This window comes from Cervus elaphus, chromosome 10 (assembly GCF_910594005.1).
Source record: "Cervus elaphus chromosome 10, mCerEla1.1, whole genome shotgun sequence".
Taxonomy (NCBI): Eukaryota; Metazoa; Chordata; class Mammalia; order Artiodactyla; family Cervidae; genus Cervus; species Cervus elaphus.
Genome location: NC_057824.1, coordinates 34,601,078 through 34,613,193, shown reverse-complemented (window position 1 = coordinate 34,613,193; position 12,116 = coordinate 34,601,078). Strand labels below are relative to the sequence as shown.

Below are 12,116 nucleotides of genomic sequence, written 5' to 3'. Positions count from 1 at the left end.
CAAGAACCTTTTCTCTCCCAGCACATCTTGCTATTGGATTTGTCTGCCCCTTGAACTCTTTCAAGGACAGTTCTTTCTTCCTTTTTTCTAGGATTTACCACAGTGCCTGGTGTGTGCGTGTGTGGCTCAGTCATGTCCGACTCTTTGTGACCCCATGGACTGCAGCCAGCCAGGCCGCTCCATCTGGGCACGAATACTGGAGTGGGCTGCCATTTCCTTCTCCAGGACATCTTCTGGACCCAGATATCGAACCTGCATCTCTTTAATCTCCTGCATTGGCAGGTGGATTCTTTAACACAAGTGCCACCTGGGAAGCCTGGTATATAGTAGGTAGTCAATAAATGCACATAGAACTAAAATAATTTGGAAAAAAAAAACTTTATTTTTTTATTTGACTGTAATCAGAGGTGAAATCGTGGGATGAATGTATTTAGAAACAGCATCTCTATAGGTCCAGCCCCTTTACCTGCCCCCTGCAAAAATCCCATCTGCCCATTGAGACCCAAATAACATACTACCTCCTTCAGAAATCCTTCCAAAATTCCCCCAGTTGGATGTTATCTCCTTCCCATGCTATTACAGCTCTGCTTGCATCTCTCTTATGGCTCCTATCATCAGCTGACTTGTGTAAAAATTTTCCATGAACGTTTCATAATCCATCAAACTGGGAGGAGCCCAGTCTTGTCCACCTCTGGGTCCTTAGCACTCAGCTCAACGAAGGAATGATGAGAAAACCAATAACCAATGATGAGAGCCAACACTTGGACCCCTTCCACATGCCAGAAAATTTCTGAGCACGTTTTTACATGATATCACTCATTCAGACCTCACTGTAACCCTATGTGTAGACGAGAGGATTGGTTCGTACATGGAGATAGAACCGGGGCCCAGAGGACCCACACTCAATGGTAGAACCGAGATTCCAATTCAGTCATTCTGATTCAAGAGCCTGAGTTTTTAATCACTGTGCTGAAAATGTCTTCTGATTTCCATTTTAAGTTCTTCTCATCCATGTACTCAGAGCTGCCCTCCCTCCCTTTTTTCTGAGTGCCACGAGGCACCGCTTCAATGCCAGCTCATTTGTCCACCAGCTTTCGGATGGATCTGGAATTCCTTCACCGGGCAGTGAGCGCCAGGACCTGGAAGCCCTGGGTGAGCAGGAAGCCCTCTCCTCGTCAGAGTCGATGACTATCTGCCCATCTGAAGGCAAGCTTGGGGAGCCCTATCACAGACACCCTTTAAATGGCTTCTGTTGACAACATATGGGAAGTCCTAGGGACAACTGTCCCCAGTGGAGCTCCTTTCATGCAGCTAAAAAAGTATGCAGAAAGACACGACATCGTCTTCCCCTCTTTATTCAGTGAGATCAAACTATTTGAGAAAGGAAGAGTGACACCCTGCCCGACCATTATTTTTAAGTCTCACATCAAGCGTCACAGGGGGAGAGAAAAGGAACTTTGCATCCTGACATTGCAAACAGACATTCTGTTCCACATGAGCCTCTAAATTGAAGAAACAAAAAAAGCTCTGAACCCCTTTCACACACATTGCCAAGTCCCTAGTGGAAACAACTTTATCTTTGACTTTTGCAACACTGATGCCCGCAGGTATGTAATCACCATGGAGATATGGTATTCATGGGGGAGACCACTGATTTTCCACCAGCGAGGGCAGTGATGAAACCAATAGTAAACTGGTGGGATACTGTTTTTTCCTTTTTAATACATGCTACACCCTTTATTCAGGGAATCCTGTTCTTCTGAAGGCTAGACTACTTTGTAAATACTGCAAACCACAATACTTTTCTGAACGCTCATATTTGTTCTGAGTTTTCCTTTGGCTTGTCTCTTTCAATCATTAACACATCAAAGGAATCTGAAAGCTAGAAACATCTCTGGATTTACTTACACTAGGTTTTCTGCAAACTCTGGCAGTCCTATGATGTCCGGGCATACCCCATCTCAGTAATTTTAGATACTACATAGACCGACTAAATGTCACTTAATCGCATAGTGAGAAAACTTATGATCTTGTCCACTTCACTTTCATTCATTCTGATTACATCAAGGAGAAACGTTTCACATTGATATTAGCATTTCTTTAACTGCTCTTTTTAGTATCCCCATTCTCTTTTGAACAAAGATAAAGCATGCTGCAGGCTTGGAACATTTTAGCCACTTTCACTAGCAAAATTCCAATTAAAAATAAATAAATTAAAAAAAAACAAATAAATAATTTTTTTTAAAAATGAAAAAAAATTCAATAGCATTGTTATGTTTTCAATCTACTTATTTTTACAATTACTCCCTAACTATGGCAAGTGATGCTGGCTTTCCATTTAAGGTGGTTTTCAAATAAAGTTGTGTTTTAAAAAGATGTATTTCAATTACATTTGCATAATGGATGTTAGGTTTACAAATGCAAGCACCTCTCTTGAAGGATACACAAAAACCGATCTGGTGATTGTTTCTGGGAGGAGGAACTATGTGGAAGGGGAGATGGGGTACGAAGGCGGAGAATGGTTTTTAGGGAAAATCCTCTGTCACTTTTGAAGTCTGTATTATGGGAAGATATTATCTATTCTACAATGTACACACTGGTGGAAAATAAACCCAGTTCTTTATGAAAAATCAAAATTTTTTAAAGTGCTAACTTTAAAGTATTAAGAAAATAATAGAGGTCATGCCAGGTTTGGGCAACTATGAGGCAGTACAAAAATGTCTGAAGCCTGGAAAATGCTACCCTAAGAGGGCATGGACTTGATGCTGCCCCTCCAAGGATGTCAACAAGAGGTCCTCGGGCCTTTGCCCAGAGTGGACACTTTGGTTTTTTTTACTTGTGGGAGCTAGTGACCACAGACCCTGAAAAGGAACCATGATTAGTGCCATTGATTTCAAAGCTTGGGAAGCCCAAGTCCCAGTGGACTTGTGTCCAGGAGATCCTGTGATCCTCAAGCCCCAGGTAATCCAACCAGGCTATCTAGCTCACGATCCTTGGACGCACACACGCAACATTAATCCCTTGCCCCCATCTCTGCACCATTATCCTCTGAGGAAGATGGGTGAGTATAGCATTGGACCAACAGCCCAGTTGTGTAGCTTGACAGGCAGCAATTACCTCTGAAATGCTAAGTTATTTCCATCACTGGTGGCTTTTACCCACCTCATCAAGCTGCCCATGGACTACAAAGCACTCCAGCCCATCAGTGCAGCCCATTAAGAGAAAAAAGTGGCAGCAGAGCCAGCCTACAGCAGCGTGGCACTGATTCTGGTGAATGGTAGGCATCTGACGAATAAATGGATTAACCCGCCCTGGGGTTAGCTCACAGGGCAGAGAGTCTCACAGGTTTAGGTAGACTGCATGGCCTTGCAGATCCCTCCACCCTGACTCACTGCCAGCAAGACTATCTACCTCCCCAACTTCCCAGCCCCACTGCTGAGCCCTCGCTCACAGAGACAGCCCCCACTCCAAGCCCGCAGAGGATTCTGATCAATGGGGAGCTGTCTGCTTCCAGCCCCGCCCCACCCACTCGGTCACACAATCATTCAGGAGCAAGGCAGTGGAGGTCTAACTGATGAGAAGAAAATTATTCTACTGTCCTCCACACCAGATGCAATGGAACATAGGCAAGCACACCTGGTGAGCATCAACCCCGCCCTGACTCTTTAGGGACTCTTGGGATGTGACTCCAAATATCTGGGCAGAACAGCAGCCAGTGAAGAACATGCCTGCCAAACCATCTTGTTGTCTCCTGGTGACCATCAACTTGCACTTTCCCTCATTTCAGGATAGGCAGAAGAGAGCGTAGGTAGCAATCAAAAATCTAAAATGAGCACAGTTCAGGCATTCCCTGGTGGTCCAGTGGTTAGGACTCCATGTTTTCACTGCCAAGGGCATGGGTTCAATTCCTGGTCGGGTAACGAGATCCCACATGCCACAATTAAGAGTTCGCATGCTGCGATGAAGATCAAAGATCGAGCATGCCCCAACTAAGACCCGGCACAGCCAAATAAATAAAGAAATATTTTAAAAATAAAAAAATCAAGTGGGTACAGCTCCTTCACCAATCAGAAGGCACCCTGCTGGCTGCAGAGACAAGCAGGGTCTCAGGCGCTCCCTGCTAGGTCAGGCATTTGCCACCTAGTTACTGGTCCTTTGGAAAGTCCAATGGATACCAGAGCAGAGGGCACCTCTGGGAGAGTGAGTTTCCATCCAATATGGAAGCACCACATCTCATGGAACCTAGACCCCACCAATCATTAGACACATCCTAATTTCAGAGGTGTGAAAAGGTGAAAAAGAAAATGTGTTTCTTAGGCTCTATGTAATATTTTCATATCCAAAACAGACTTAACAAAGTGTGGCAATTGAATAGCACTAGGACCTATCGGGGTCTTTCCCCCTTTAGCCACATACCAAAGGCCATGGGGAAAGTCCAGTCTTCATTCCAAGGTCTTCCACTGTCCCTCCAAGCTCCAGGGGGATGCAAAGCCAGCTCTTCAAAAAGCCTCCTTGAGCGATGACAGTTCTGTTTGCTCAACCTGAATGTTCCTCGGTGCCTGACAAGAACTGTACATGTGCTGGAACTAACTACTATATCTCCGGCTGCAGCGAGGCTGACAGAAAGCTACAAGGCGGACGAAGGATTTATGAACTCAGCGGGTTCATTTAATCAGCGTGTGTGACATCCTCCTGGACCGAGCCAGGAAAACTCCTTATGAAGACGTGTCTGCACAGACACTGGAGTTGTGCGGTGTGGGTGCCCACGTGAGGACTGTGCATACACACACATCTGCACACAATGGAAAAACACAGGTCATCTCTGCCCAGTGTCCATCAGGCTCTTTAAGGTGGTAAAGCCTCCCGCGTTCACTACTTCCCCTGCCTTCTGCTTTTGGTTTTATTTCTTCTTAAAGTTTGCCTTTCTAGAATTTGGCTTTGCTACTGAAATTTGATTCCTTGATTAAAATCAGCTAGATAAGGTGATAGACCTTACTCTGGGCTTTTAATTCTCTGTCTCACTTAAACTGTTGCCTCCAGGGCAAATGCCTTGTCTTCTTTTCTCATACCATCCCCAGAACACCACTGCTGCTGAACAAATAAATAACCAGACTTGTGGAGTCTAAAATTTACAGAACAGGCTCATCTATCACAATTTTGACACCAGAGCACAGAGTCAATTATCACATATTAACTTGCTCTTGTTGGCATTTCAATGCATTTAGAGAAGATTCACTTCCTCTTTAGACTGCCTTCCCCGACCCCTATCACTGAAAACCAGCAAAATGAACACTCTACACAAAACTCAGCTTCCCCTAAGACCGTAAAAACTACTGGACAATGCACAGCTTATGTCTCTTTATGAAAGATGAAGGCTTTGAATATTGTGTCTCACACTCAACCTTTGATGCATTCCCAAATATAATCTTAGATTGAGAGATGCATTGTCACATACTTTGTCAGACATCACTCTCTTTTTAAAGGTGAGCAAACTGACACCCTGAAATAAGGGGTGACTTTTTACCAACGCAGAAGGAAGGAGGGAAGGAAGAGAGGGAGGAGAAAAAGGGCAAAGCAGAGCTGAAAGTCAAACTTAGGGCCAGGACCCTTCCTAGTCTTTCACGGAACTACTTCTCCAGCAATTAACTCCTCAGTCCCAGGTAGTAATAACGGTAGGGAAAGAAGCTGATAGTTTTAATACTCAGTACTGATGGTGGTAAAAGGAGTATTGGTAATGAAACAGTCATAGTAATAGTGGTGATAGTGATAACATTACTGCCTTATCTTTATATACCAGGGAATTTCCCAGGACACTTTCATATACGTTTCATTTACAAACCACCTTCTATGATAATGGTTACAATAGGCATCATCCTATGACGAGGAAGCCAAGATTCAGGAAGATGACTCTGCTTCCAATGACCCAGCTTAGGGGACCATCTCCCGCCTTCTGACAGCAGGTCCTATCCTGGGTCCCTTGTCACTGTGGCCTCACGCTGCCTCCCTGTCCAAGAAGCTGGTCGAGCCCACCCAGCCCATCCAGCCGCTACCTGGAGGAGCCAATTGGGAGGGGGAAGCCGGCCAGGTGCAGAGAGGAGGGATGCTTCAGGGATGGGATCTCAGAAAATATCTCAGGGGAGGGATCCCACCACAGAAGTCTGGCCTCTCCTAGGGTGGCTGGAACCCAGCTAGTTCCAAGAGGGGGTTCAGGCTGGGCGTCAGGAAGATGCAGATTATGTCTCCTGGTCTCTGGCCGATGGTGGCTCTCTGGCTGTATCATTCTGTCTTCAGGCACTGTTTGTCAGCTCCTGGCTTATCTCCACTTAGCCACAGAGAGAATTCTTTCCTTGATTTTTCCATTGTCTGTCTGATTGGGGCCTCCAGACCCCGGAAATTATCCCCAGGGGCTTCAAGGAGATCCACTGCCTGCCACTCTGCAACTCCACCTTTGGAAAACATGGTCCCCCACAAACAGGCACAAGGGCTCTTTGGCCATGTCTACCCAGGGGACCCTGGCTTTCTGGTGGCAAGCTGTGCAGAACAGTGGTTAGAGTACTTGGCTGGAAGTGCACATACACACACAGTGTACATGTATAAATCTTTGTGAGACAGTGCATGCCAATGACTTTTGGTCCCAAATTTCATCCGCTTGCTTTGGATCCCATTCTATGATGCTCTCTTTTCAGGTTGCAGTTTTCCCATCCGTGAAATGATAAAGGCAATGGGCAGTTATCACTTGCCATCCTAACTCATGGACTTCAGGAATAAAGTGAGTACGTGAGTTTTAAAAGAAACCAAGTATTTCCATCATTTCCGCAATTAATGCATATTACTTGAGTGATAATAAAGAATAAGACACATACAGAAAAATGTTCTGGAAATTACAGAAATAGCATTCAAATGGGGCAGTATGACTTTATATACAGAAATGACAATCCGTACCCGAAACCCTGGACTCTGGAGGTACGGATTTGCAGCCCCAAGAAGCACAAATCACACGGCCCCTCCTGAAGCTGTAGGCTCCCAGCCTTCCTGGGGAGGTGACGGGGATGAGGCAGTTAGTACCAGACAGGCGGGCTAAATGCTCTTTTAGAAATATAAAGGGGGAAAGGGATGGTAAGACAGACCCTGGGAAGTGGGGGGAGCCGAGAGAAGTGGGGCTGTCAGCATGCTTGATGTTAAATAAAACCTACCAAGACTCAGCTGAGAATTTTAGCAGAATCCAAATGTGCTATATAAAAAAAAAAAAAAAAAAAAAAGGCACGGCTCCCATCTCTAAGGTTCACAGCTAAGCTGGCTTAGAATCACACATGCCAAGGTTAAAAATAAAAAGCAGCCATCCCTGAATGACACGGGCTTGGAGAAGGAAGGTATGGTGTTTGGTGGTGGAGCACAAGAGAGGGAGTGCAGAGGCTGGGTGCAGGGAATAGGTGTTTACTGGAGGGCTCAACAAAAGCCAGGGCTCAGAACTGTGCTATTTTGCACTTAAGAGGCACTTCACTTTGGCAAAGGGTTTCATAATGATCCTTAGATTTTCCATCGAGGAAACCCTGCCGAGTAAGAGCGTGCGGCCATGGCTGACCCACGTCACGCTCTGCTGTTTGATGCATTTGCCTCTCCGACTCTGGGGTCTGGCTCTGACACTGTCCTCATGGACTTCATACCTCCAGATGGGATGCCTGGGTTGGGGGGGAGGGCGGTTTCACAGCTTGGAAAGCCCGACATGCCATTCTGTGCCACTGTCTCTATTCCAATGAGCCAACGTAACAGGGCTGGGGCCACCCACAGGCCAGCCATCCCCTGCTGCGTGCCACTGGAGATGGGCTGTGTGTCTGCCTCCTGAGGACTAGGCATGTCCCATCCCCGGCCACTTAACCATGACCAGGGCTCCCGGGCAAAGGGGACAAGTGGGCCCTGTTGCCCCGATTCTTACAAATCCAGGGTTCCATAAGTGAGGCCAGTGGGGTCCTCCTTCTAATGAAGCTGTCCTTTATCCAATATGGTTATGACTTTCTACCCCCTAAAGGGTTTAACTTTAACAAAATTATCTTAAAGAACAGCCTCAGCTACTGTGTCAGCTACCATGTTACCCCCCCCACCCCACCCAGTTCCATCACTAGGCAGACATTCCCAGCAAGTCTTCAAGGGGTCAGGTGAATGGTGAGAATTCTGTAACCCAGGTGTTACGGGGAGCCCATACATTACACCACCCGCAGGGATGCCCTGCTCAGCTCACACGTGGGCCAGCCCTACACCTCAACACCATACAGGGCTTGGGAAGTAGACAGGCATTTAAGAGTGGAGGCTGCTACCTTCCAGAAGCTTCAGGCTATCCCCAGATATCACCAGCCTAGGGGACTGTCATCCCTGACAGTGCAGTGGGGGAGTGGACAGTCTGCTATGACTGGCTGCCCGCTGTGAACCTAGACAGCTTCCATCTGAGGTGCCCACCGGTATTCCAAATTCTATATTCTGGCTGCTGGCTTAGAAACACCGCCCAGTGCAAAGTGTCCCTGTTACACCTTTCAAGTACTTAGAAAGCCCTTGCGAGGCCGAAAGGTCAGGGACCTTTCCTGCTAGTTGCGATGGACCAGAAAAATCAAGGCTCAGTGAGTTTTTAGGAATTTGCTCAAGCTAAGTGGCAGAGCCAAGACTCACATCCAGGATCGTGTGCACTATTTGAAAACATGAATTCAGGGTCAGAGCGCCTGGGAGTCTCAGACCAGATCCAGCAGCAAATACCTGGAGCTGAGAACGAGGCTCCAGAAAGGACCTTTCTCCCGCCAACACCTCAGGGGCCTCCCTGTCATTCGGCCTGAACTTGGGGACCTCGCCCCAGCGCAGGGCCCTGCCGCGAGGGGGCGCTGTTCGGACTGTCCCTTCCCTGGGTCTGTCAGATGCCTGGAAAGATGCGGCCAGGCTCCGGAGAGGGCTGCATTCAGGCAACTCCTGTCCTGGCTGCCCCTTCCCCTGGCACCCAGCTTTACCCCAGCGTCTAGACACCGAGCCGGCCCTCCAAATTGGCCCGGAGGTCAGGCCAGCGATCTCCCTTCCCTTCTGGCGATTCCAGAGTCAATTGCCCTTTGCGGTTCAGGAAACCGGAGCCGGTCCACACCATCACTGGGGAGTTCCGGGTAAATCTTTCTGTTAGAGTTCCCCCACGTGTCAGTCGGAACCCACATAGCCAGCCGAGTTAAGCGGATGCGAGGGCGCAGGAGGTGGCCCAGAGGACGGGGCCGGATGGAGCCCGGGCGCGCGCGGTGGGGCTCCGCTCCTTACCTGTACCAGTCCAGCCCGCGGCCGTAGTTCCTGTCGAAGAAGTGGGGCTCGGTGCCCAAGGCCCGCACGTCCGGGTGCACGCGGATAAACTCCAGCACGGCGCGGGTGCCCCCCTTCTTCACGCCCACGATCAGGGCTTGGGGCAGCCGCTTGGTACCCAGCTTCGGAGAGCCGGAGTGGTTGGACCCAGAGAGGCGAGGGGAGGGCGCGCCGGCGGCGGGCGCGCTGGGAGCGCCGGGCTCGCCGGGCGTCGGGCCCGAGGGATCGCAGGGGCGGGACTCCTGGAGAAGTTTCTGGCCGCCCGCGCCGGGGCCGCGGAGGCAGCGAGGAGAGCCGAGGAGGCGGCTCTGGCCGAGGTCGTCGCAGCAGCACAGGAGGCTGTAACACAGGTAAGTGCAGGAGAGCGAGAGCGTGAAAGCGAAGAGCAGCCTGCGCGCCCTCCGCGGCTGAGGTGGCCCCGCGCGGCCCAGGACCCTATAGGCCATGGCTCCATGGGCCCGCACCGGGGGTCATGGTTTCCGAGGGGGCGCCGGCGGCGGAGCGGCTGGGGCCCTGCGGCCGCCTAGAGGGCTCGCGCGGCGCGGCCCGGACCACGAGGGTCGGGCGTAGGGGGCGCTGTCTTCTCCAGGCGCTGCCGGCCCGGGCGCGCACCGTGCCCCGGGATCCCGGGGGCGGCGGCTCCTCGGGGCACCGGCGGCGGCGCCTCCGACATCCCCGCGTCCTGGGCGACGGGACTCCGGGCAGCTGGGCGGCTCCCGGCGCTCCTTGGCTCTCACGTGCGCCGGGCTCGGAGCGCGCCCAGCGCCGGAAGCCCCATCCCGGATCCTCCGGGCTCGGCGCCCCGAACGCTCGGCGGCGGTGCGGGCCGCCGCGCGGGCCGGACGGTGGCGCTGGCGCCGGCCGCGTTCTGGCTCCTAGAGAAATGCCGAGCCGAGCGCGCTGCCGGCTCTATTTAAGGAGTCGCCTGACGTCAGCCGCGCGGGTCCCCCGAGCCCGCGCCCCGCCCGGGGACCCGGCCCGCCCCCTGCGCCCCTACTCTTTACCCCTTCCAGGGACACACCACCCCGGGGCTTTCCCACGCAGGCTGCTCCCTAAGGAGCCCGGGCCAGCTGGGGTGGTGAGGGTGTTGGGGCTTTCTTGCTCCTCCGGGAGGCCGGACACCCCGGCCACGCGGGCTTCCCGACACGCGGGGGTGGGAGCCCAGGTCGAGATTGCGCCAACATCTATGCCCAAACAGAGACCCTGGCGCACACGCAGGCACCCCGCGGTGATAAAAGGTCCCACCACACTGACACACGTATGCACGCACGGACACAGGTACATAGGTACCTGAGCGGGACACACCCCCCTATACCCCTCATGGGGCAGGGCGGGAGAAATCTAACCTGGGCAGAGAAACACCCAGAGGGACACTCCTTCTTCCGCCCACCCCCTTTTCCCCCAACGGACACCCAGAACCCCGAATCGGACATCGTATCGGGTGCGCACGCAGGCGCGGGACTGGACACACGCTCTAGACGGGATGGTGGAGGAGCCGAGCGTGAGTGAGATTCCGTGACTATTCGGGGAGCTCCTTAGCCCCCCGCGCTGACTCACACCAGGCGGCTCGCTCTGTCTCACACCCAGGAAGCGTGCACCCCGCCCACTGTCACTCCACCTCCCTCTGGGCCTGGCTGGAGAGCGAGTCCCAAAGAAGCAGACTCCGCGCCGGCGGCGGGCATCGCAGCAGCCGCCCCCTAGCGGCGGGCCGCTCCCCGGGAAACTGACCAGGGTCCCAGAGCATCCCTGAGATCCAGGACATCCCCCAGTGGGCCAAGGAGGACTTTATCCAGGAGCGGTTCCTCTTCCAGTGAGTCCTACGTGACTGCCCACAGGACAGTTCTCATGGATTGTGCCCAGAACAGGCCTGAGTGACCAACCCCATTACTGCCCTGAATGACCACACTAGTTGGAACAGAACTGTTCATCAGACAGTCCTCAATGACCATACCCAAGAATGAAGCTAGGCTGTCACTCCACAATGCCATGTCATCCTGTCCAGGTGTTCACCAAGTGAGTACCCCATGAAATGTATGAGTGATGGCCATCACTCCCACTGCACCCCTCTGAACTTTTTTCAAGGTTCATTCTTCAGAAAATAATCTGATCAAGCTCTGTGGACCTTAGCCCAAGCCAGGGAGTATTTTGACCCCAAGCCAGTCCCATCCCTCAAAACCTTAGGCCAGTCCCTCCACTGTTACCAAGTTTTTTTCAGGCACTGAGCATGTGTTAGCTCATTTAATATTCACCACAAGGTACGGGATTGTTACCATTATCCTCACAACATGTCACTTCCTTAATCCTAACATTTATTGAGTGCTTTTTTTTGTGCCAGTAACATACAAATCACTTGGCATGCACTACCTCATCTATCTTCAGAGATAGGTACTGTTATAATTCCTAACTTACAGACAGTGAGATTAAGGCTTAATGAACACATATTCAGTAATTGACAGAGCTGGGATGAAACCCAGGCAGTCAGATTCCAAGATTCGAGCACTTAGTTACAGTGCTTTGCAGTTTCCTAACTTCCTTTGACCCTGGACTAATTTGTCTGTATCACTTCTGAAGTCTGACACCCGGGACTGAATTCCAGGTGTAGATTGAAAAGCTCAACAGACTGAAAAGTTCAACAGGACACCCCCTCCGTTTTGTAAACTCTGTTTCTAGGAATGCCACCCATGGCTCCATTATCTTTTTCTTGTAGCCCCATCACACTGCTGACGGCTCAAGCTTGCAGCCAAGTAACATCTCTAAGTGTTTCTTACAAGTGCTGCTGATTAAGGCACATCTGCCCC

The 12,116-nt window shown here is 51.0% G+C and overlaps 1 protein-coding gene across 1 annotated transcript in view; it reads right to left on the bottom strand.

The window, feature by feature from the left end:
- The window catches only part of HS3ST2 (heparan sulfate-glucosamine 3-sulfotransferase 2), a 110,310-nt gene extending 100,537 nt beyond the window's left edge, over positions 1 to 9,773 (bottom strand). The window contains exon 1 of the mRNA XM_043914511.1: positions 9,280 to 9,773. Coding sequence (XP_043770446.1) covers positions 9,280 to 9,764 — 485 coding nt within the window. The 5' untranslated portion in view covers positions 9,765 to 9,773. The remainder of the gene's footprint in view (positions 1 to 9,279) is intronic.
- Between the last annotated feature and the right edge of the window lie 2,343 nt (positions 9,774 to 12,116).